This window comes from Oenanthe melanoleuca, chromosome 1 (assembly GCF_029582105.1).
Source record: "Oenanthe melanoleuca isolate GR-GAL-2019-014 chromosome 1, OMel1.0, whole genome shotgun sequence".
NCBI classification, from domain to species: domain Eukaryota; kingdom Metazoa; phylum Chordata; class Aves; order Passeriformes; family Muscicapidae; genus Oenanthe; species Oenanthe melanoleuca.
Genome location: NC_079333.1, coordinates 105,412,010 through 105,438,042, shown reverse-complemented (window position 1 = coordinate 105,438,042; position 26,033 = coordinate 105,412,010). Strand labels below are relative to the sequence as shown.

Below are 26,033 nucleotides of genomic sequence, written 5' to 3'. Positions count from 1 at the left end.
CCAAATGTGAAGCTTTGAAGGTAAAGTACCAGTTCTGCACTGACTTGCTGAAGTCTCAATTGCTAATTTAGCTGTTTATCACACCTGAACTGCACATGCAGAATAGCAGGAATGACAGAATAACCACCTAGAGCTGGTTTCCCAGGATCATGTTCAGGCAAACTCTGAGTATCTCTGAGGCTGGAAGACACCACAACTTCTCTGGGACAATCAGTGCCCGTGCTGCTGGATCCCAGAAATCTGGGTTTTTAAACTTTCTGTGACCTGAGGCCTTGGAGAAGCTTCCAAATTTGAGTGATGGAGGTAAAGTCACGGATGTGTAGTTAAATAGAAATGTGTGTGATTTCACATGGTGAAGGGATTTAAATTTGAGGTTTTCATTACATAGTAATAGGTATGGGACAAGAGGGAGGATTTTGAGTAGTGTCTCAGTTAATTCTCTGTTGGACTGTTCATCTTTAAGAGACCTTGTAGCAGCTAGGCTCTCCCTTCATTTTGCTCACTTTTAGCTGGTGGCTAGAAGTGTTGCAGAACTCTCTATACTTTAGATAAGATTTAATAAACAACCTAGCTCAAACATAAGAAATTTTGTCTCCTTCATGTTTTTAATCCTGGCTCTGAGTGAAGACAGAAGAAACTTCAGACAAGCCACTAATTAAGAGTTGCAAATACCACCTTTACAAGTGCTCAGGACCCTCATGGTGAAAAAGCATTTCCTGAAGTTCAGAAGGAACCTCTTGTGTTTCACTTTGTGCCTCTTGCTCTGTGTCCTGCACACATCTGACCCATCAGAAGCTGTCACATGGATTGATTAAATTTGTCTTTTTGTGAACATCAAACTTCTGGTTCCTCCTCCCACACATGGAACCCATGGTTATGGTTATCTTTAGTGAGTTTTTATGATGTTTTTGTTTGTTTTTCATCTTGTAGGGTAAATCTTACCCCTTCAAGGGCCCATTCCCTCCTATGTGGAATCCCTTGGCCTACCTGGACTACAACAACCTCTGGAGGACCATGGATGAAATGGGGAAGGAGGTATGGCATGAACCAGCTCAGCTTGGCTCCAGGAGGGGCAGAGGGAAGGGACTGGGGTGCAGGAATTAGGATGAAGGGATTAGGTGCTTTGCCTAAAAGCTGCTCTGCCTTGAACAAACCCAGTGCTGGCAAGAGCAGTCACACATTTTGGTACCCACTGGTGGCCAGAGCACATCTGGGAGTGGCCTCCTTATGAATCCTGTGCTGCTGAGGCTGTGTGCATGCATCCCTTTGTTTTAGTGGCTATGGGAATGTCAAGGTTTATGCCTGTGATTGATTTTTACCACTTTTCCTGATGATTTGGTAAGTAATTTTTTAAGAGTCTTCCAGAACTCAATCATTTGCCCTTTTCTATCCTGGAATTCAACTTGTCCTAGTTTGTTACCAGTTTTCCATTGAATGAGCTACAAAATTTGAGAAGAGGTTGCTCTTACTTGTCTAGATAACAGTGAGAGATATGGAATAACTTAGAGACATTTCTTAACTCTAAAATTGTTCTCTATTTTTCAATCTTAAAAAAAAGAATGTTAAAACAAGCCAAGTAACAAGCTCCCTCCCCCAAAAGAATTCTCTGTTAAGTTCACTGTGTTACCTGCCAGAAATTTGCAGGCTGAATTAGCATTTAAAGACAAGATTATTTGTATTTCTTTGCCACTCATTCACTTGATGATAAATGCTTTTCTTTATATCTCCTTAGATCCCCAATGAAGCTCCATGGAAGGCTCCACATGCAGAAGAATGGGACAAAATGACCATGCAAGATTTCATAGATAAAATATGCTGGACAAAGTAAGAAACTTTTTCATATGAAATAGAATGGCTTATATTTATATACCTTAGATCTCTAAATAAGCATTACTGCTTTGCAAACAGATGTAGCTATCACTAAAATGCAGCCCTTGTAAAAAAAAGGAGTGAGAAAGTCCTGTAATAATGGACCACAACACCTGTCAGCACATTCTGTAGATTCTGTTACATTTCCCTAGCTTTATAGACAAAAACAAAAAGAAAATATGTTTGGGAAGGTTATTTCTGAAGAGATGGGATAATCTGTTCTGTGCACTTTCCTGCTCTTTGTTCTGTTTTTAGCCTTTAAGTGAAATTGTTATGGTTACTGCAGGTTTTTGAATCTAACTCTTGATGGAGCAGTACACATTTATTCTGTGCTGGACCAGCTGATTTTACCAGAGTGCTATAAAGATAATATTTGTCTTTCAGTAGCACTAAATCACTTTAGCACTCATCATTCTATTGTTTAGCTCTTGCACTGTATGCCACCCAGGGAAACTGAAAACTCTTCCTGTTTTTATGCATACATCAAAGCAGTTTTTCTTTACTTGTCATTCAACAGCAGTTTGATTGTTTTTCTTCTCACTGAAGGGGGGGAAAAAAAAAAGCCCATTAATCCTGGTTGCTGTAGAGCAGATTGATTTCTACAACAACCTCTTCAGAATTGCTGAGTGTTTGACACGTGGCTGGGGCTTGGGAAGAAACCTGTTAGTGCCCTCTGAAGCTGGTGCTGTCGTTGACATTTTTATGGGGCATTTTTATGGCTCCAGGCAGCCTCTAGAGAGCATCATGGCCTTTGCTGTTTGTGTTGGGCCAGTTGGATGAGTCCAGATGAGGCCACAAAGATGATCTGAGGGCTGGAGCATCTCTGCTGTGAAGATGGGCTGAGAGGATTGTTCATCCTGGAGAGGAGAAGTCTCAGGGAGGCTTTAGAGCATCTTCCAGTGCCTAAAGGGGCTGCAAGAGAGCTGGAGAGGGACTGTGAGCAAGAATGTTAGTGATAGGACATGGGGTTCTGGCTTTACACTGTAAGAAGGCAGGTTAAATTTGATATTTGGGAGAATTTGTTTACCACAAGGGTGGTGAGGCACTGGCACAGGCTGCCCAGAGCAGCTGTGGCTGCCCCATCTGTGAAGTGTCCAAGGGCAGGCTGGAAGCCAGCTGGTGTAGTGGAAGGTGTCTCTGCCCATGACAGGGAGGTTGGAACTGGAATGATAAAGAAGATTTCAAGTTCTTTCACCATTCTGTAGTTCTATTATTGTTAATGGACAGCAAGCTGTTGTCAAAAAACTTGGAATCTTCTGGTTCAAAGTTTTGCTTTCACAAGAGTGACCATTGCACAGAAGCATACAGAAATCCTTTCTCATTTGTGCCATGGTCCATACTGAGTAAAACCAAGTGGAAATGTGTGCTGACAGCTGTGCTCCTGCCTGAGCCTGGGACAGGGTGAGCAGCTGTGCAAGTGAGCAAAGCACCACACACTGGTGCTCACTCAATATCCAGCAGCTCATGTGACTGCAGTCATGTTTTTTCCAGCTCTGATGGAATAAGACTTGACATTTTACCTGAATACTGGCATAAGCTGAGGATGCTTTTCAGATTTTATATGTGCATCTTGGCTTGATTTGCTCAGTTTGTTCAAGACTGAGGTAACATGCTGCAGAAACTTCCCACCCTGGAAGGTAATGATCCAGAAGGGCAACCTTCTACTCTTTCCTCTTATCTAACAGACTGTACAGGTTTGCTTTTGGCTAGAGCTCTGTGCTGGAAATATCCTGAGTGCTCTTGGTTGAAATCATAGTGCCATTTCTAGATAAAGCATCAGGAACTGAATAGCAATGGGAGAAGGTGGCAGAATCTGGTAGAATGTAACCACAGTGTAATAGCATCTGCTTATAAAATATTAATAAATACATATACATTAGGCAAAATATCTCATAGAGTTGATAGTATTTTATATGTGCTCATACAGATGAAAACTTACAAAAAATTTCTTTATTATTTTTGGCTGCCAAGAATGAATTCAGAATGCACCCATTTTTCAGAAAATGGATCAGCTTTCTACTTGAGTGGGACTTTGCATTTTTAGGAAAGAAAGAAGATGCATTTTTCTATATAGATCTAGAGCTCTTCGAAGTAGCATATTAGAGTTACTTTTTTTTTTTTTTTTGAAAGTTTGAAAACAAAGAAAAAGAAAGCAGCAACCAGAAGGGGATTCTGCACTTCCTTCAGTGACTTACATGTGAAGTATCTATAGAATTTTCATCCCTATCAGTTACTATGCAGTTAAACTGAATATCTTCTGGTCCTGTTCATTTCTCTTCAAACTCTTCCTCACGGTGAAGGCAGAGGGAAATATTTGTTTATAACAGGAGGAATATTTCCCTGAGCCTCAATTAACTGCCTTAATGCACCCCATAATCTTGTACAGGCTTATAATTTTCAGTAGAGCTGCTATGAAAGAACAGATTAAAGGACATAAAGCAGTGATCCCTTTTCAGACACAGGTCAATTTTCTGTTTCTGTGTTCATTGCCACTGGATACTGTTTAAAATACTGAGTTGAGCTACCAAAAGTATCTTTTCCTTTCCTTTTCCTTTCCTTTTCCTTTCCTTTTCCTTTCCTTTTCCTTTCCTTTTCCTTTCCTTTCCCTTTTCCCTTTTCCCTTTTCCCTTTTCCCTTTTCCCTGTTCCCTGTTCCCTTTTCCCTTCTCTTACTTTTGCTTGCCAGACCCTGCCATGAATGCTCTCTTCTGCTTCTACTTATATATATATGGCTTCCTACTTATATTTCTTTTGTTGTTATGTTCCAGCTGCAAAACTCCCTGAGCAGAGGATTGGGAAGTGAATGGATGCTGACTAATCCATAGATATTTAAATAATAGATAATTAGCTGAGAAAAGACCCCTAATTTTTTTTTTTTCTTTAATGAGAGGTTTTGAATAATCTCTGTGCTGTGTTCTTGAGGGGACAGGCATTCAGCAGGGGCAGACAGAAATGCAGATCTGGTTTGTGACCCAGGAACTGGGGACAGGGTGGTTTTGGACTCCAGTGAAGGCAGGAGGGCTTGCTGTGCTGTGCTTAATCCTGAGGCTGGGATGGCAGACTAACTTTACATTAGTAGCATGAAGTGATATAATCTTGGGCTTTTGTGTCTCCCTTAATTTGCCTGGAACACAGCAGCATTTGATTAATATTTTTTGCAGGGTTACTTGAAAAATACTGCATTAAAAGAATTGATAATTCCTTACTTCAGCTGAAATTAAGGAACCTTTTGCCCCCACAGTGAAAGAAAAGGCTGCAAAAGAGAAGCTGCTGCCTACTCAAGAACAATCTTGTCAGCATTATTCTGTTTTTAAATTAACTCACTTTTTGTCTTTGTTGCAGAGCTGCCAAGAGTTTTGCAACTCTGTTTGTGAACGTGGATGTCACTTCTGAACCCCACGAGGTCTCTGCCCTTTGGTTTCTGTGGTATGTGAAGCAGTGTGGGGGCACAACAAGAATATTCTCAACGACCAACGGGGGACAGGTACTGCACCATCACTCCTGCAGCCCTTGGCAGGCCCTGCTTTAACCTCATTCTTCTGCTGGTTTATTTTAGTCCAGAGATATCCATGGCTTTTGAGCCAGCAGCACTGATAACCAGTTTTATTCATTTACTCTCTAATCTGGGTCTTTAAAACAAGTTTTGAAGGTTACTCCCTACCGAGGGCATTGTCCCCAGGGATCAGAAGATTTGTATCTTGCTTTTTTTTGGATGCAGATTAAAACATGTGCTTTGCTTATCCACATTGAAAAGAGAAAATTTTACTTATGCTTGTTTCTGTCACGAGGCTGAAGCCATCCTTAGCACTACAGAAGCACTTAATGGAGATGGCAATGTCAGCTGCAAGTAAATACTGAAAATGTAGCCCAGAGCTGGGTTCCTAAAATGCAAACTTCCAAGCTTTAACACCATTAAGATTATAAAATCAGTCTAAAGAAAATGAGCACCCCAGCTTAAATATGGTATTGCTCTAAAATGTTTGCAATCTGGTACAATAGAGCTGCTTCTGCATTTGAAGAAAGTAAAGACTCTGTTAACAGTCTTCTACTTGAGAAGTGCAAATGTCACTAATTGTATTAGAAATGGGTATATTTTTAGAAATGCTAATTATTTAATCATAAATAAAAATGCAGATATGTTAGCTATATTAAAATGCATACATATGCACAGATAAGCAATTACTGTGGATAATTTAAGTTAAATATGTTTAATTAAATATTATTTGAATTCTGTACTATGTTAGAAGGGATTTGAGTTTAAGTTGGGTTGAATTAGGTGTTGTAGCAGACACTTTTGATGTGAGCTTTATTTCTTACACCTTGTTATTTATTATGGAGATCAGGTTTCCTGCTTCTGACAGAGCTCTGCAGGGATGAGTGAGCTCAGGAAAGGTTTGAAGGTTTAAGCCCTTTTCAGAAGTCTTGCTGCTTCTCACGGGCCTGTAGAATCTTTTTGGAGACCAGATTTGGAGAAGGGATTTTCTTATGAGGTTACTATTGCTTTTAGTATTGACTAGAGTTCAAATGGTGATCAGATATGGGAAGGATTTGAGAAGCTGACGGAAAGGGAAAATAAAATGAAAACGCGTCCAGGTGAGACTGCAAAACTCACCAAAAAAGTTCTGATACCAATGGAAGACAGGGGTTTGTTGTGGAGAAACGCTTGTGGTGGTGCACAGGCTGTGCTGAGCCGTGGCTGCTGTGTTGCAGGAGAGGAAGTTTGTTGGGGGCTCTGGGCAGATCAGTGAGAGGATCTCGGAGCGCCTGGGCGGGCGCGTCCGGCTGGGCAAGCCCGTGGTGCGCGTCGAGCAGTCCGGGGACGGCGTCGTGGTGGAGACCCTGGACCATCAGCTCTACGAGGTGAGGGCATGTCCACACAGAGCATCACTGCTGGGATGGGTGGCTACAAAACCCTCAGCTTCTCCTTTTTAACTTCTGCAAAGTCCTGTACAAAAATGCAGTTCGGTTTTAAGTGACAGAAAGTCACACGTTGCCCCAAAGTAACAGCAGTGTAGGAGCTTTAAAGTGATGCCTAAAAGCAAAGTGTGCATTCAAAACTTTTCCTTTCCTGGCATCTCTCTGTGTTCAGTTACTTTCTGAATTGTAAGGTGTAAAATGTGATTTAGCAACAAACTATAAGTGAAAAGCACTGCAAGCTTTGCTTCCAAGTTGTGACAGAGGAGTCCAGATGGAGGGGAGACCAGTGGACTCTTAGGGCACAAAGTTTTCTTTTAAACACCAGGGGAAGGGCAGCTGCCCATCATTTGAACAGATGGCTGTTTATGTCATGCCTGTTTGTTATTTAATGAGCAGGATTTTGTGAGGGTTTGGTTTTGCAATTCTTATGCTAAATGCCAAAATTGGTTCACAAGATACACACTGCAGCCTCCCCAGATGTCTGCCAAGACCATCAGAGCAGTATACTTGGGGAGAAGGTATTTGGCTTACAGATAATTTCTTTTCCAGGGCAAATATGTGATCAGTGCCATTCCCCCAGCTCTATGTTTGAAGATTCATTTCAACCCACCTTTGCCCCCAATGAGGAACCAGCTCATCAACAGGATCCCCATGGGCTCAGTCATCAAGTGCATCGTGTACTACAAGGAAACTTTCTGGAGGAAGAAGGGTATTGCATTTTAATTGAAAGGAATAGTAGTGACAGAGAGAGGGAAGAGGGTACCTGGCAACAGAGCAGACTCTTTGTTCAGAGCATGCCAAACCTCAGAAGGAGTCTTCATATTCTTCTATGCCATTTTTGCATTCCCCTGTGAGAGAAACTTGAGAACTTGGTTGGGAGGAGAGAGTGGGTGAGGGAATAAAAAAAAGGAGGTAGTCATGAAGGAAGGATTCATGCCTGTTGCTTTTTGCTTTAGTTGTTCTGTTGTCCTCTCCTTAAATGGTCCCTATGTGAGTCTCTCTCAGTTGGACAGGGATGTAAAGGTACAAGTGATGTGTGATGGAAGGGTCTGCAGAAATTCTGCTTTCTGGATGGACTGGTCAGCATTAATTGGAGGTGTCTTCACACAGACATCCCCATCTGTTTGCCTACAAATATCATCCACCCCCCATCTTTGTAAATGAACTTGAGGGTTCTGGATCCTGTCATGTTCTGGCTTTTAGTCTTGGGATGGATCAGCAGGAGGTGTCTGAGTATTTTACAACTTCTTGGAAGTTCCTGTGTTTTGATTCATGGATCATGACTGCTTTCCCACCCTGTTCTTACCAGGGTATTGTGGTACCATGATCATTGAAGATGAGGATGCTGCAATTGGTCTAACACTTGATGACACTAAGCCTGATGGCAGCTTTCCTGCCATAATAGGGTAAGGGACAAAGAAAGTGTCTTGTCTAGTTAATGCTTTTTATTTTGTCTTAGAGGCAAAAATTGAAGAGGAAAACCTGATACTTCTGAAAGAAAATACTTAAAATAAACTAAAAGTTGAGTTTCTCAGTGCATGGTGATGTTCTATGTTTTACTTCAAAATTTTCCTCTATGGTGCCATGGCTAATTAAAAAAAGTAAATTTTCTGTTTGTACTTTTTATCACTGTTATCTTTTGCCTCTGTGGCAAAGTACAAACTTGGAGAAGAGGAAAGAGAAGAAAAAAGAAGACGATTGCAAAAATTTAAAGTTTTCCCCAAGTTTTCTCCAAGTTCTTCAGTTCTTTAAATGAAAATTTGTTTTCTAGAATTAAATCTTTTTTTGTTCTGGTTATTTTAGCAACAAGAGAATATGATCAGTCTTAAAAGTTTTATTAAAATATGATTTCCAGCTCAATCTCAGGTTTCATGTTATTGCTATATGCCTGCACCCAAGGCTGTATAAAATTAAAGTAATTGGGAAACAGCTCATGCAAATATTCTAACATGAATTTCAGAGTGGTTCCTTCCTAAATGAGTCCTGCAAGCAGCAGGTAGAGAATTATGCAGAAAGGTGAAATGGATGTTTTTATTAGAGACCCTAAAGCTATTACTGTGAATCACAGCATCTCATCATAAGTTATTGGCATTTTAAATAATGCAGGAAATGTAGCAGCATAGTGGGAGTAAATTGTTTTTGGTCTTACAGCTTCATTCTTGCTCGGAAGTGCAGAAGACTGACAGGTCTCACAAAAGAAGAAAGGTAAGTTCAAACCCTGGAGATCTGTGTGGAATTCAAGTCAAAATTTTGTTATAAATGACCAGAGCAGGAAAAAAATGCCCTGATTTGAAGGAAGATGTCTGTAACCTTGTGCCAGTAGGCAGGCATTAAGGAAGAAGATGCCTTACTTGGTTTTGGATGAAGGACCCACAGAAATTCCCACACTTGTCCTTTGGAAACTCTCTGGTCCTGATTCTTATTTTCCCACAAGGCTTCTCTGTTTATGTGACTCTTGCCAAGGAGCAGCTCTAAGGTGCTGAATATAAAAGTGGTGTAGGTATTCTGTTTTAAAATGTCCAGGACCAGCCTCCTCCTCCCTCTGCTGCCTCCCTGGCTCCCTGCAGGTGCCCTGAGCTCTTGGAAAGCTTGTCAGAAGGGAAAGGTTTGGCCTCTGTGTTTGATTTTATCTTTTTTTTTCTGTTCACCCTGGAAGTTCCTTTCAGTGTCTGTAACTAGGTGCAGCTTGAACCTGTAGCAAGGTTCAGCATCACGAAGGGATCAGAAAGCTGCCTCCACCTCTGCACCCTCAGTGTGGGGAAAAAAATTCCCTTCAGGCACAGATGAAGGTCATTTTGCTGTCTTCTTGAAACAAATCTCTGCATAGAGTAGTGCTCTTTGGTATATTACTAAAATAGAATTTATAAAGTAAAGATTTTTTTATTTTCCATCTCACTGATTCGCTGTATCTGATCAAATCAAAGCTGCAAGTAGAAACTGTGGATTATGAGGAGAGCCTTGGTTTGACAGGGAGAAAATACATTTGATTTTAAAATATGATAAAGGAACACTGTGCCCAAGTAAACATTTTTACAGTAATATCTGCTCTAACTAGAGAAGATGCAGTTGTCTCAGATAGTCTGGCAGTCTGTGGATAATGGGTCTAAATGGAGCTGTTTATGGCCAGTCTTTTCAAATGACAGCCTGGTACCACAGAGTCCTTTTAATTTTGGCAGGAATGGACAGCACTGAGGCTCTGAGATAGAGGCCCAGCAGGTGCCAGATGATAAAAATCATGTAGGTATTCTGAAACCCAGTGTGCCCAGCATTCTGAGCCATCCTAAACACCAAATGGTGTCTTTCACTGTGTGTCAGTGCCTCAAATGAGCATTTGCAGCTTTTTTTTTTTTTTTTTTTTTTTTGATAACAGCTTTTCTTCCTATGAAATTAGGGTCTGTCCTGGCTGTTTGCAGGCACCATCCTTCTCCCTGGGCATTAAAAGCACTGGCACAATTATCTGAGTGTGCTGCTGCCAACAGCCAAGTTTTACACCAGAGTTTTGAACTCCTGTCTCTTGGGGAAGAAACCTTAGACCGGGAGGGGCTTTGCTTTGGTAAGGAATGTTCTGAAGTGTGCTGGCTGTGCCCTGGTGCAGGGCTGCCTCTGGCTCCAGGAGCCTTGGCCAGGAAAGGCAGGAACCTGCTGGGCTGCACTGCAGCTCCTGCCCTCCCCAGTGGGATTTGGGGTCCAGGAGAAGGCAGAACATGAGCCCAGACCTGCTCCCAGTGCACACTCAACCAGTTTGGCTGGTTCAGGTGAGGGCTGGGGTGTTGCAGGGAGGGATCTCTTCTGAGCACAGGCTTGGGACACCTGCAGAGGGTGTACCCTGCTGAGATGCTGTGCTCAGCTACCAGCACAACCTGGGCTCTCCTTCATCATGCTCAGGATGGGATGGGGGTTTTTGGTAATCCTTGGCTATGAAGAGTAGGATGTGGAGTCTGTGGCAGCTATCCTAAATCATCTCTGAAAACAAAAGTTGTGTGAGAGAATGGAAACCTCTTTGCAGCCTAAGCCAGACTGAAGGGAGTAAATTCCATCCTTCCAGCTGGTCTTCCCAGGGGTGGGAAGGCACCAGGGGTGAGATTGTGCCCTGCCTCTCAGAGCTCTGCAGTGAAGGCCATGGCATCACACCCTGCTGTGGAATAGGAGACCAGGAGAAGAGCTGAGTGTCTGCATGAGCACTTCCACACTGGGCACAGTCTGACTTTCAACAAGACCCTACCTTGGTAGCTCCAAGCATTACATTCCTCTTCTTTAGTGCTTCCAGCAATTTCACACCTGAGCCCAAAGCCAAGAAATGAGGCTTTTACTCACTGCATATTCCATGTAGTGCTGTTATGTTCCATGCTAGCATTAACTGCAAGTCCATTAATAAGAATTTATTTAAACTTCTCTAGGACAAAAAAGTGTAGATCTTGCAGAGAGACCAGCAAGATGCAAAGATTGCTCTTATTAGGGGAAATGTCCTCAGTGATTGATTTATGTTGAATAAATCCTTTAGAAATTGCTGGTTTGGTTTTTGTTCTGTTTGGTCATTTGGGTTTTTTTTTTTTTCCCCAGTCAAATAACACCCTGTTACTGATGAAGAATTCCTTCCAATGTCTACACTTTAAGATGCCCTTGACCTGCAGCTTAATATTTTCCTTTACACAGCTATCTTAAACTAACTAATATGTGTTTGCAATGTACTCAGCACACAGCTGTGAACTTGCACCTTGGTGGAGCCCTGCAGGTGGCCACAAGTGACAATACTTACCTGTCACTGGTATAGCAATTCCAGGCTCCCTGGAGGGTCTGCAAGTCATTATGGAAAAAGGACAGGAGACAGGAAGGTCTAGAGGGGTCTTTCTTATCCCTGCCAATTCTGGGAGGAGCAGAAGCAGATGGGTCCCAAGGTGATAACTCCCTCTCCTGTGGAGCCTGTGGGGTGTCTGACCTGCCCTGAAAGGAGGAGTTGATGACATTTGGGAGAGGTGGTGGCAGACCTCAGCAGAGGCTGGCCTGGACCCTGCTGTTAAGATAACTTTCTTCTGTTCAGACACTGGGTATGTGCTGGTGGCCTGCAGGGCACAGTGCTCACCCCAGGTATGGAGAAATTGGGAAATCACCTTTTTCCTTATGGCTGCTGCTGGATTTGTGTCACCCCTGAGTGCAGAGGAATGTTCATATTCAGGTCCTGGAGCTCTCTGAGCCTTCCTGGCCCATCACTGCTTCTGGAGCAGGCTGACCCTTGTCCTGTGCCCCAGGGCAAAAGAAGGGGCTGTTTCCTTCCCCCTGATGCTGGGCTTGATACTTGCCAGCAGCACCACCCCAGGGCTCCTCCTGAGCTGTAGCAACCTTCACTTTCTCAAGCTCCAACCTGCATGTGAGGACACCTCCAAGGCCCTTCAGTTCATCCTATTTCTCTTCATCCTCTTTCCTCTTCCTTTGAGTTCAGCTGCTCCTGGGTAGAGCTGGGCTCCTGTAGAGCTGGGTTCCTTCTTACATCAGTTGTGGATGTTTTCTTCATGTGCTTTTAGAGCTGGAAGGGTAGCCCTCACAATTACAGAGATGGGACTCTTGTATTTCTGTGCCCAGCATGGCTTTTTGACACTGGATTTTCTTCCAGAACTAAATGTCTTTCCAGAGCGGTGTTTGTTTTCTATAAATGTTATTTCATCCTGATCTTGCTTTTGGGAATTGGTGCAGCATGGCTGAGAGTAAGACCCAAGGGCTTGTAGGAACAAAATTAATTGCACTTGGGGTTTGCTACAGAATGAAGTATATTCAATGATTTATAGACACATAAACTTAAAACAGGAGGAAATTTTATATAAACAGAAATTAAGTGCTGATTACCTGAGAGCCACAGTATATTGAGACCTGAATCTTTGTAGGAACAAACTGGAAGTTAGACTATGTGCCAAAACAAAAAAGTGCAGTCCTTTACTACTTTTTTTTCCCTGACAGCCTGGAGACCATTTGGATAATTTGAGGGTTTGGGCTACTTGGAGTTATCTTAAGAGAGCAGCTTGCAAAACTGCTGGAAAAGCAGCACTTATGCAGCACAGGAGCTTGGGTTATTTCTAGTGATCCAGAGGCTGATGAATTGGGATAGATCCTAAAAAGCTGGAACCTCAAATTCCAGCAGATAGAATACTTGTCATTTTAGATATAGGGTATATTAGAAGTGATTTTGTTTTTCTCTTTCCTCACACTGAAGCCTTCTGTTGCTTTTCTCTTGCAGGAAGACAAAGCTGTGTGAGCTCTATGCAAAGGTTCTGGGATCAGAGGAAGCTTTACATGTAAGCACAAAATCTCTGGAAAGGTTCCTTTGGAAAAGGTACCTGCTATGGGGGCACCTGCTGCCCCCACTAGAGGTGTGAAGATAATGGCAAGCCTTGGATTGGTTTTGACAGGATAAGAATGAGCTTTATGAACATTAATGAACATTAAAAGATGTTTTTGTTGATATATTCTTGTCCAGCTCCATGGGTGGGATTCTCAGTGCTTGCCACCATAAACCTCAGCTGCTGTCACACGTGGCAGGCTTGCTTTCCCTCCCTGTCCATGCCAATCTTCTCTCTTACTAGCTGTTCAGATCCACTGCTGCTCATGTTGGGTTGGTTTTCTTTTGCCTTTCCCTTGCCTTCTCTTCCATGTAAATGTAAATGAAAATTGGGGTTTGTGTGATCTCACACTCAGATTATGTGATTAACACCACTTACACTTTTAAGAACAATTTTACAGGGTTATGATTTTCTTCAACACAACAACATTGCACACAGAACCATGAAAGTGCCACACTTTGCATTTTGAACAGTGTATATTTGTACCCAGTGTACACATTACAGTATACAACTGTATCACCAGAGGTTAATGTTGCTTTACAAGGCTCAAAGCATAAATTTGTTCATAAAGCATAAATTAACATTGACAGATTAAGAGGATTATGCTCTACAATGGCCAGATTAACTAGTTTTTTAGATGGTATATTCCTATTTAAAAAAAAAAATAGGGATTACTGTGTTGCATTCATGCTGCATTAAGAGATTTGTTAAGTGTGCTCATCTTGTTGCACTGACATGCAACAAATGATAAGCTGTTCTGTTATTAACTTCCTCAAGACTTTGTCCTTTCCCTGAGCGAATTAATCTCTGTTTTACAGCCTGTGCATTATGAAGAGAAGAACTGGTGTGAGGAGCAGTATTCTGGGGGCTGCTACACAGCCTACTTCCCACCAGGCATAATGACTCAGTATGGAAGGTACAGTGTCTGTTTATAGTGGGCTTTGGAGGGTGAGATAAGACCAAGTTAATAAATATCCTCAGAAAGGGTCATAAATCCTCTGTCACTGTTCACTTCATACCTTTAAGATCACTGGGGGATGTTTTAAGCAGATGGGATAACCTTCCACTTGTCTCTGTTGGGCTTTGTGATGGATGAGTTCAGAATCATGAGGGGCTTTATCCTCTCCTGTTATTTGGTGAGCTCAGCTGAGGAGGTTCTGGGAAGGGAGCTGGGAAGCTTCCACAGTCTGCTTGCAAAAATGGCTTTGGGTATTTGAGATCAGTGCGACCATTTCAAGCACACCTTTAGATGATGATTTAAAAATACTGACAGAGGGTTCTTGCTGACATTGATGATAATGAGTGATTTCTTTGGGCCATTCCGTTTTTTTATTAGCAATGAAAACTTAATATAGTGATTAGTGTGCTGTTGTATACAATCCTCTCCCACTTAAGTTTTTGCATGAAAATAAGATTTACCAAGGGGAAAAATACTTACTTCAGACTGTTGATTGGATTTAGATACACAGGTTTTAATGTGGTAGAAGAGCTGTACTTTTAAAGTTTCAGTTCTTAAAATTTAAAAGTAACTTAGAGCAATAAAGCAGTAGTAAGGAAGAGCTTATGGAAGCCTTAGTATTTGAAGTAATGAAAATGATAATTATTGCAGATTCTGGCAAAAATAGAGTTAAAACAATGCTTTTTGTTTATTTACTTATTGCTTCAAATATTTTGGGGAAATATTCAGAATGCTGCACTGTGCCAGTAATGCCTGGCATTGGTGCTTATGCCACAGGCTGGAACTGTGAGATAGTGTAAGTCTCATCTCAAAATAATTGTCCTTTACACCTATAGTTGTCGTTTTCACCTATAAATAGTGTAAACATTTAAAAAATGTGAACACTGTAAGAAATTAAATGCCACCCAGCCTCCTCCTCCAGCTCCACTCACCCACTGCTATTATCTTTAAGTGCTTGCTGTCATTTAAAACACTTTTATTCCAGCATTAACCCAGCTATTTCAGTTCCTTTTTGATACTGATGTGACTTTCTGCTTTTCCCCCTGCAGGATCATTCGACAGCCCTTTGGCAGGATCTACTTTGCTGGCACAGAGACAGCCACTGAGTGGAGTGGGTACATGGAGGGGGCTGTCCAGGCTGGAGAAAGAGCAGCCAGAGAGGTGCAGATGCTCAGGGGACATTGTAAAATGTGCTGTTGGAAATGAAAGGTCTTGTGGTGGGGGGGGGAGATGAGAGCTGAGTGTTGACAGCTTCAGGTGTTCTGAATCTTGATGCAAATCCCTGCAAAAGGGATTGACTCCAAAAAGGATGAAGGTTTTGCACTTAGATTTGGAGTGTTAGGAAGGGCTCTGGCTATTCTGTCAAACTCTCCCCTTGTTTCTAGGATTAAATTCTCTCTTTTACAGAAGTCCCAAATTCTCCCCCAGTCATTTTTCTCCCAAATCTGGTAATCATCATCCTGAGAGCCTGGGAACAGTTCAGTCCTGCTGCTCTGCACTCCAAGCCAGGCCCTTCCTCAGTGTTTCCAGCACAGGGATGTACCACTGAGACAGCCTTAACACAGAGTCACTGAACAAGGACACAGATATTCTTCTTCTGAGAAAATGCCAATTCCTCGAGTATTTTCAGGAACATTAGAGTTTATGGAGCAGCAAAAGAAATTTAATCTTTGTTTTATGAGGTGAAGGGTATTTTCTGGCTAAAAACTAGTCAAGGAGCACAAATTGTACTGGAAGGAATGTGGAGAGTTAGTTCATCTAGCCCCTACCCTGCCCCAAGTGACAGAGATCAGTTGTTGATAAATTATCCCATTGGAGAAAGCTCCAGACACCTCATGGCCTCTCTAATGTCAGGACATTACAGCAGAGCCTCCATAGCACTGGAGTAGAGATGTGCACTTGACTGGTAAAAATTTTGATGTTTTCCTTTCCTCCTTAACTTATGAAAGGAAAATGTGTAGAAAATTCAATGCTTCTCACTCCCCTGCATTGAAGAGTTGACAGGGTCCATGAATTTTGTCAAAACTAAAAGCCCCTTGTAAAAGATGTTACATGTTAAATCTACAGGTGTCTGGAATTGAAAAGAATCATCACCACCTCCATTTTATTTCACTGTAGAAGGAGCTAATCTTGGTGTCTTCCCTGAGTATAATTTCAAATAGTCTTTGCTATCCTGCTGATCTCTGCTATCTTTGATACTTTGAATGGTGACTTTCTCATGGTGAAGGTTTTAGTTTTAGATTTGCTTCTCTCTGGCTGAAGGTAGTGTTCTGTTATCACACCCAAGATGTTGTTCCTCTTCCTACATCATGACAAAATTTGCAAAAGAAGCTGTTCCTTGTAGCTGGTGCCTTCATGGCCCACTTTGCCACCAGTGTCTGCTTAACTCGTAGTCATAATCACATTAGCCTGTTCCCCTGGACTGGCCAAATAACAATATCTTGCATGGACTAACTAAGCATAAAGAGATGTTTCTGTGACTGTTTCTATGTATCACTAGGAGAAGTGTCTTATTAAATATCCCTAGAAATAAGTTGTAAAAGGTTGAGTTTTCTTCTAAAATTTGAATACTCTGTGATTTATGTGCTCAGTTATGATGCCATTTTTAAACAACAATCAAAGCCAGGTTTTTTTCTGTCTTGAAGAATCAATAGTACTTATTGAGAATTATTTATTTTCAGATACTCTTTGCTATGAGGAAAATCCCAGAGAGTGAAATTTGGAAGCCAGAACCTGAATCAATTGTAAGTATTTATGTAGATAAAATGGAGCTTTTTCCTGTTGTTTTGCTGCTGAGATAAATTTTTTTCATCTGTTTTTATATAAGTTCACTAAATCAAAGCCACAATAAACTTCCTCTTATTCACCAAAATTGCCCTTCCCTAAAAAAGGAAGAGGATGGAAACCTTTCTGACAAGTCTGTAAGGCAGGATTGGAAGGAGCTGCACTTCTTAACTGGGCTGTGAATCCTTTCCATGTGTGTGTTCTTCCCTTTTACTGAGCAGAAAATCTGGATATACTGCTTCTTGATAAGATGTAATGCTTCAACCCAGTTCTGTTCCTGCTGCAGGAATCTCCCCATTTATATCCCTCTCTCAGTGTGTTATGTGGATAATGGGTGCTCTCCCCACAGGATGTGCCAGCTTTGCCCATCACTACAACCTTCTGGGAGAGGAACCTTCCATCTGTGCCAGGACTGCTAAAGCTGGTTGGATTTTCCACTTTCTTCACCTCTGTGGCTGCAGCTGGGTTATTTGCCTACAAAAAGGGACTTCTGGTTCGAAACTGAAAAAGGTGTGTCCACTCAAAGCCTCTCAATTGAGGGGTTTTCTTTTTTTTTTTTTTTTTTTCCAGAGGTTTTATTTTATCATGCAGTTTTTTGTTGCCAAAATTTGAGGAGGAGGTGAAAGCAGTAGAGAAAATAGGCTGGAGGGCAGGGATATAGTAAAGGGATCCATACTGGAGAACCCCTTGAGTCCAGGCCTACTTCTAGCAGTAACTTTTTGGTTGTTGAATTTTTGGGTTACCAAGTATTATCACCTTGAGTTTTTTATCCAGATCTCAGAACAGAAGTGACAAAATACCTCTCTAAAGCCTATTCTGATGAGATTTCTGGTTGGTTTTACACTTATGTCAGAACCAGGTCCTGAACTCCAAGTCTCCACAGGCCCTTTGTAAACGATTTTGTACAACAAAATCTCTAGTTGTAAAAAAAAAAAAAAAAGGATTTTTCCTTCTTGTGTGGTAGACTGAGAAGAGAAATCCACAGCTTACAGAATAATCAGGTAGTTCATGCAAATTACTGGTAAGAAACTGTTAGTGCTTTTATTTCTTACCCAGATGTCCAGAGCTCAGGGAGCACCCAAGGGACAAGTCAGGGTAAATTTATCCATCTGAATTATGCAAGTGGAACCATAGGATGCATTTCCAGTGGCATATATATATCTTACAGTGGCTAGAGGACAATAGTTCTGCTGGGTTTGGCAATGTGGTTGAAGCTCAGGCTCCCCAGATGTGTTCAGAGCTGCCTGGCACAGCAGAGCTCTTGTCCAGTGGAGTCTGTCCCTGTGAGCACCTGGAGGCTGTCTCCTACCTGGGAGGGCACAATGGGCTTGAAAATGTACTGTTAGCATTAAACAAACAAAATAAAACAAAAAAAAACCAAACCAAAACAAAAAACCCCCAACTTCTCTGCCCCCAAACTCTTGCTTCCTGCTGAACACAGATTTGCTGATTCAGAGTTTTGGTCTTTCCTAACAACCTTATTGATGGGATTAGCACTGCCACTTCTGCCTGCTGTGCTGTGTTGCACTGATTATGCACTTTTATAACTAATCAGGGTTCTAAATGATAGTGAGATCAAGGAGAAGTGTGGATTTGAGAGTCAAATGCAAGTGCTTCTCTTCTCCATAGCTTGGTACTGTTCAAACAATGGGGGGGAAAAAATAGGAGAAGATATAAAGAAGTCAGTATGCCAGGGTTGGGGAGAAGTAAAAAAATATCCACCCATCAAAGCTTCTTGTCAGTGTGTTGGCATCTTGTTCTAGATATTTCTGCTGTGCTACCTGTGCACAAGACAAAACAGGAAGACACAGGTGTGGCTGAGAACAAGATCTGGTGCACATGAAGCTGGAGATGTCTGGATTTTTTCATAGCCTGTTTGCTGCACTTCTCCCTTCTACCTGTAGCAATTTATATGTAAAAAATACTGGATTGCAGTAAAGAGGCATGGAGGGAAGAATAATAATAAATGCAGCAACTGATGTGAGCAGACAGTGGAGGAGCTGTACCACCAGTGTCAGGCAGATTTTTGGGCTAGCATCTGATCTTGCTTGTGTAGAGCAGCACTTTGTTCTCCAAACAGTCCCATGGAAATTGAACTGCTTGGAAAGCTGTAATATTTGTGAGCAGCACCTCTCTTTCTGGCCCTTAGGTTTTGTTCTTTTTAACTTGATGTGCTGGTTAAACATCATCTTGTAGCAGCAGCTTGGATTTTATCACCAATGAATAGCCTCATAACAGCCTTTTAAAATGCATGGGGGAACTTTTCAGGCATAAAGATCTTTAAGGCAGAGGAGGAGTGCAGCAGTGTACATATGGCCTCTCTTGTTGTATCACATCCAGCTCTAATTTGCTGGGACATTTGCCTACTGCAGAGACCTTCTATGTGGATTTCTCTCCCTGTGATTTCTTTACTACATGAATTAGGAACTGAAAGCTGAATGGGAAGTTCAGAGCTTTTGCAACTCACACAATTCTCAGGCCAGAAATAAACAAAGGAACCTAAATTTGGGAAGACATTTTTGAAGTCTTAGCCTTAATATTCTTAAGTGCTAGACAGTGAAAACATATATTACATATAAAGAGCTGCTGCATTTGCAGGTGATTTTTCTGCCAAAACTGTTTGGAATTCAGGTCTTGCTTCTCCAGATTCTCTAAAGAGGAGCAAATTCATGAAACTAATGAGGATAAATCAGTTTTATTCACATCCAAAATGTATTTCCCTCTTCTTTGCTCCTGAATCTGGCAGAAGTTTTTCCCAGTTTGACAAGATCATGTTGTGTGCCACAGGGGGAGAAATTCCAATCAAAACCAGAAATTAGGTAGTTAGAAGTGAACTGAATCATAACCTAAGCTTTTCATGAGATTGGCCAATTAAAACACAATATTGCAAAGTTTCTATACTTATAAACCTTTCTTATTTTTAGTTTCAAAGCAAAATAAAAATGGGAAAAAAAATAAAGCAATCCCACAAAGCATTTCTCTGCCACAACTAAAGTAGGTGAGACAGGGAATCTCAAAACAAATTTATATTCCCTGAGATTTCTAATAAAATCTGATTGGAGCTAGGAGGTTTGAATTGTAACATTTGTAATAACACTCTAAAGTCTCTGTGTTCTTCCTTGCAGACTGCCAAAGCTTTAGGAAATCTCTCTGTCTTTACAGCCATGTCTTGCTATGATTGTGCTGTGGACCTTGCCACCACTGTGGGATTAAAAAAAGGATTTGCTGCTGTTTTCTCAACATTTTCCACACAAAGGGAACACGTGGCACCTTGTGTACATGGATGCCAGTGTGATGAGAAATTGAAAAATGGAGGTAGAGAATCAAGCTGCTTCCCTATGGGTAGAGGGAGCTGTTAGGACTGGCTTACATTTTTGAAATTGAAATTCATGCCAACCCTTTGAAGAGAGGAATGAAGTCTGTTTTAATGGATAACCAGTCGTGCTGTATTCTTAATTTATTAACATATTTGATGAGACAACTGCTATCATGAAAGTTCCAAGAGTTTACCAGCTTTGTAAAATGTACTGTAGGAACAACCATGGAAATAATAGTGTTTGTCTCTTATGAACTGAACTGTGTTACCATGCATATTTTGTAATGCTCTTAAGAGTTTACAAAAAAAAAAAAAATTTACTCTCTTGTACACTGTTCTGAAAACCAGTGTATATTGCAAGGAATAACGGGTCATGGCATAGAAATCTGTGTTAACCAAAGTGCTAAAATCTAATTGTATAAACTACTCAACAATTACAAGGATGTGAGCAATCTGAGGCAGCCCCCTTGTCTTCCCTTAAATCTGTGCATTTTTTCCAAATAGCACATCTGCTCTCAATATGAAGACATTAATCAAGTAATTAATTACCTGTCTGAGCATTGTACATCACTGGAACCCACGGCCTGGACAAGAAACTATGGGGCTTAAAGAAATCTTTCTGTGTCCACAGTGGGACTGTTGTTTCACTGAAATAGGCTTTACAGATGTGCAGAAATTTTAAGATTTTTTTTCTTCTTTTTTGAGACATGAAAAAGTAATATTTTTGAGGAGGAAGGAATGGTATGACCTCCAGAAATACTAGGGAGTCAATATTAAATAACAGACCTGCCACTGCTCTTGGGCAAGAAGCAAAGCCCCTCTAACCACAGGTGACAAAAGTTCACAAATAAACCTCACCTGTGTTCAAATGAACTAGCATTCCCTCTCCCATCTCCACCACCTTGATCTTCCTTCTGTTGAAGAACAGATTGTAAAAACGAGATGGCCAAAGCAGCCTGGCTTTCCAAGTGTCTCTCCAGTGAATTCTTTGTCATAGACTGCTGCTTATAGAGTGTCTGCTGTGGTCATGTGCAGGTCAGTGCTCAGTGGTGCCTGCCTCTGTGTTTTGGAAAAAAAAATAAAAGAGTGACTTCACTTTGCAGGAATATATATGCTCTGTGTGTGATGAATTTGTGCCTTTTATAACCGTAGCATTTTCTAAAGTGCCTCTGTGGTGACTGTCCCCCTTGGTTTCCTTCTTCAGCTCCCTTTCCAATAGGCTCTGCAGATATTTTTATCTGACGGCTGTGAAATTTTTTTAACCTTAATTAGAATCAATAAATATTGTCATGTCATATGAGTTGTTTGAGGCTTTTCTTTTGTGGAAGACCCTTTTGAGTTGGTTGTAGTGGTATTACTGACACAGCATTTTGCATTTTGCACTGAAACCTGTGAGGTAACTTCAGCTTTTCTTAGTAAAGAAAGCTCTGTAAAGAAAAAGAGAGTATAAAAGAAAAAAAATACAAAACTACCCAAGCAACCCCCCCAAAACAATGCAAAAAATCTCACTGAACCCCTTAAATACACAATTTTAAAAAAAATCAAGCCACATTTGGTAGTAGCATAGATGACCAACTCTCTTACACTTAAGAATTAGTTTTTACCATTGTAGTGCAAGCAGCTTAAGCTGAACATAAGAAGAAAACAGACCTTGTACCAAATACTGTGTGATATAAACATAAAAGCCCTAGAAAAAAAGAGAGACCAAAATCACTTAATTTCACCCAGTAGCTCAGTGTCAGTGCTAGAGAGATAATAGAACTGAAGAGAAAATTTTCTCCTAGGAAGGGACCTGTGTTGCACAAAAATGTTGGCCATGAATACTGGAGTAAGTGTAATCATCCATGTGAAAAACATCCAAAGTGTGCAGTGCTCTTTGTATAGGCTTAACTTTCAGCATTACAAGTTCTAAAGGAGCACAAATACAATGAAACCAAACACCCTCAACTAATCCTTCACACGCTCTCTAAAGCATCTGTCCCCTAAGAAACGTGTCAGATCCAGCAGTGCATTTCACAGCCCTCAAAGCAGCCAGCAAGTGGTTATGATTTTAGAGCATTGCTGCTGTACTGGGTTTGTGTGGCCAGGTTTTGGAAGCAGGGGGGCTACAGGGTGGTTTCTGTGAGTAGGTGCTGAAAGCTTCCCTCATGTCAGGCAGAGCCAATCCCTGACTGCTCCAGGATGGACTCACTGCTGGCCAGGGCTGGGCCATTTAGAAAGGGTGGGTAACTCTGGGGTAACAAATTCAAGAAAGAAAGAGAGTTATTGTGCAGCTGTAATTGCAGCCAGAGAAGAGCAGGGTGAGAATATGTGAGAGGAACAGCCCTGCAAACCAAGGTCAGTGCAGAGAGAGGGGCAGGAGCTGCTGCAGGGGATGGAGCTGAGATTCCCCTGCAGCCATGGAGGGCTCAGGGATGCACAGATCCACCTGCAGAGCACAGAGGGCTCAGGGATGCACAGATCCACCTGCAGTGCCCAGAGAGCTCAGGGATGCACAGATCCACCTGCAGCCATGGAGGGCTCAGGGATGCACAGATCCACCTGCAGTGCCCAGAGAGCTCAGGGATGCACAGATCCACCTGCAGGGCATGGAGGGCTCAGGGATGCACAGATCCACCTGCAGCCATGGAGGGCACAGGGATGCACAGATCCACCTGCAGCCATGGAGGGCTCAGGGATGCACAGATCCACCTGCAGGGCACAGAGGGCACAGGGATGCACAGATCCACCTGCAGCCATGGAGGGCTCAGGGATGCACAGATCCACCTGCAGGGCACAGAGGGCACAGGGATGCACAGATCCACCTGCAGGGCACAGAGGGCACAGGGATGCACAGATCCACCTGCAGCCATGGAGGGCTCAGGGATGCACAGATCCACCTGCAGGGCACAGAGGGCACAGGGATGCACAGATCCACCTGCAGTGCACAGAGGGCACAGGGATGCACAGATCCATCTGCAGGGCACAGAGGGCTCAGGGATGCACAGATCCACCTGCAGGGCACGGAGGGCACAGGGATGCACAGATCCACCTGCAGGGCACAGAGGCTCAGGGATGCACAGATCCACCTGCAGCCATGGAGGGCTCAGGGATGCACAGATCCACCTGCAGCCATGGAGGGTTCAGGGATGCACAGATCCACCTGCAGCCATGGAGGGCTCAGGGATGCACAGATCCACCTGCAGGGCACAGAGGGCTCAGGGATGCACAGATCCACCTGCAGCCATGGAGGAGACCCAAAATGGAGCACAGGGATGCTGAGAGGAGGCTGGGAACCCATGGGAGCCTGTGCTGAGCAGGGTCCTGGCAGGGACCTGCAGCCCTATGGAGAGATGAGCCCACCCTGGAGCAATTCCTGGCAGGACTTGTGACCCTGTGGGGGACACACACTGGAGCAGGCTGTGCCTGAAGGACTGACCCCATGGAAGAATAACCCACAGTGAAGGAATTTGTGGAGAACTGTTGCCTTTGGGAAGGACTCACATTGCAGAAGTTAATGGAGATCTGTTTTTACAATTTATTTTTCATCTCATTATCCTGCTCTGTTTATGTCAGTAAAAAATTCAGTTAATAAGTCCAAGTTCAGACTGCTTAGCTCATGATGGTTTTTGGTGAGTGAGATCTCTCCCTGTCCTTATCCTGACTCATGAACCATTTGTTATATTTTCTCTCCCCTGTCCAGTTGAGGGGGGTGGTGGCTTTGGTGGGTCTCTGGCATCCAGCCAGGGTCAACCCACCACAGTGTTTTTGGTGCTGAAACCCAGGATCATGATTATTTTGAGATAAGGATGGGAATTGGGAAAGTTTGGGCAAGGCATGGACTGAACAATGTTAGAGAGTAGAATGTTCATGGTGAATTTTTGCTGTAATGTGGTGAAGGCACAAAGGGTGGATTTTGTGTGAATTGCCAACTTTTGTTCTGTGTTGTGATGATGTTATTTTCATTTTTGTGTGGGGAATTTTTGTCTTGCTTTGCTTGGTTGGTTTTGTTGATGTGAGTGCAGGTTGTGTGACAGATGTGGATTTTAATGATAATTCCTAAATAGTTAAATATGTGATTCACAGAGGTGAGGAGTGGAAAGTGGAGTCAGATTTGACCTATCTCTTTAACCCTTTGTGCAGACATATCCTGGAGCATCCCAGAGGACATAACTGAAATGGTATTATTATTAATTTAGTTATTTGCAAAGCTTTCAGTGTGCATTTCAAAGAGACTGTGTCAGCCAAGGGGTACTTCATTATTTCCATCAGTCTAGCATATAGAAAATTAATGTGGACAGATTAATACAGAAGAAATCCATTTTGTTTAACATCTACGAAAGATACAAATATGATTTTCCAAGAAACCAATTAGAAATCCCACTCATTGTTTAGAAGAGGATAGGATATGTGCAAAAATTATTTGGCTAAATCATGCAAAGCTCAGTGCTACTACAAGAGCTGAGGATAATTTTTTCTTCTTGTCTTGTGTAATTATACCAATTGCTCATCTGGAGCAAATCCCAAAATGTTGGAAGGACTGATGAGTTTTTCTTTCTGGCTCAAAACAGGATAAATTCTTCCTGAGCCTGTGGAATTGCCTCAGAGAAAAAAAAATTTAAAAAGCATCCAAGAATGATAGGTAAAACTGGCATCAGATGGCAGAACCAAAGTTCAGTTTGGTATCTGCTGGGAAAAAGACACATTTTTCTCAGGTTGGTCCTGCTCTGTGGTGTGGGTGTGGAAGGGGCTCCTCATCTGGTGTTTCAACCCATGCAGGTACTGTGGGACTCTGGTGGACATGTCCTCCTCTCTGTGTCCATGGAGGGATGGATGGGATTTGGAAATTCACTTATTGGATGGAATTTACTTGCATCTTACTCTTTCTGCAAAGAACACATATTTACCTACCTAGAGGGCAATTCATGAGCCAAAACTCAGTCACCTTGTGCCTTTCAAACACTCAAGGGCACCTTGTTCAGCCTCCAGCTGCTGCCCCAACAAGAGGCAGCTCTTCCAGAAGCCCAAGGGAAATGTCAAACCAGCCTTGCCCTGTGGCACAGATGATCTTTGGGTACCAAACTAAGCAGCTTCTACACCCCACCAACTGCTGATGGCAATTAGGTACTTCTTGGGGCATTTAGCTTTGAAGAAATGCACCAGGGATGATGTGGGCTCTGTGAACCTAACATGTGAATTAATGTTAATAGGTAGCTGCACTTATAATGTGTTAATACACAGCTGTCCTTTACCCAGGCAGGCTACAGATGAATTTGCTTGTAATTGGAAACAGAGCCATGATATTCTAGTCATAATATTAGCAGAGTTTGCTAAAAAAGCCTTCAGTTTGCAGCTGAGTGCCAAGATAAGCTGTAAAAAAATACACCTGAGTAAGAGGCTTTGTAAGTTGATTTTAGTGTGTATGATTTGTACAGTCAGTAGCAATATACTGTTCTGAAGCTAGGCTAGAAAAAGCTCAAAAATAATTTAAAATATAATCATAGAATAGTTTGGGTTGGAGGGGATGTAGCAAAGGGATCTTTCTTGGTCATCTAGTCCAAACCCCCTGCCATGAACAGGGACATCTTCAACTAGACCAGGGTGCTCAGAGCCCCATCCAGCCTGGCCTTGAACATTTCCAGGAATGGGTCATCCACAACTTCTCTGGGCAAAGTTTCACCTTATATCTAATCTAAATCTATCTTTTTTAGTTTTATCCCCTTTGTTTTATCACAACAAGCCCTGCTAAAACTTCCTTTCCAGCCCTTTTAGGAACAGCAAGGTTCTCTGAGGTGTCCCCAGAGCCTTCTCTTCCCTGGCTGAACAGCCCCAATTCTCTCAATCTGTTCTTATAGGGAGGTGCTCCAGTCCTGTGATCAGCC

At 42.2% G+C, this 26,033-nt stretch overlaps 1 protein-coding gene across 2 annotated transcripts in view; it reads left to right on the top strand.

Moving 5' to 3' along the window:
• Positions 1 to 21,467, top strand: part of LOC130250547 (amine oxidase [flavin-containing] B-like) — a 50,222-nt gene extending 28,755 nt beyond the window's left edge. The window contains exons 4-16 of one of the 2 annotated variants that reach the window (XM_056486311.1): positions 931 to 1,035; positions 1,733 to 1,824; positions 5,211 to 5,352; positions 6,579 to 6,728; positions 7,335 to 7,494; positions 8,095 to 8,191; positions 8,937 to 8,990; positions 13,012 to 13,069; positions 13,933 to 14,030; positions 15,122 to 15,233; positions 16,754 to 16,816; positions 17,206 to 17,366; positions 20,019 to 21,467. In XM_056486311.1, the coding sequence (XP_056342286.1) occupies positions 931 to 1,035; positions 1,733 to 1,824; positions 5,211 to 5,352; positions 6,579 to 6,728; positions 7,335 to 7,494; positions 8,095 to 8,191; positions 8,937 to 8,990; positions 13,012 to 13,069; positions 13,933 to 14,030; positions 15,122 to 15,233; positions 16,754 to 16,816; positions 17,206 to 17,361 (1,287 nt within the window). In that variant the 3' untranslated portion in view covers positions 17,362 to 17,366; positions 20,019 to 21,467. Of the gene's footprint in view, positions 1 to 930; positions 1,036 to 1,732; positions 1,825 to 5,210; positions 5,353 to 6,578; positions 6,729 to 7,334; positions 7,495 to 8,094; positions 8,192 to 8,936; positions 8,991 to 13,011; positions 13,070 to 13,932; positions 14,031 to 15,121; positions 15,234 to 16,753; positions 16,817 to 17,205; positions 17,367 to 19,981 lie in introns of both variants that reach the window. The other variant, XM_056486302.1, reaches the window with a different exon arrangement.
• The last annotated feature ends 4,566 nt before the right edge of the window (positions 21,468 to 26,033 follow it).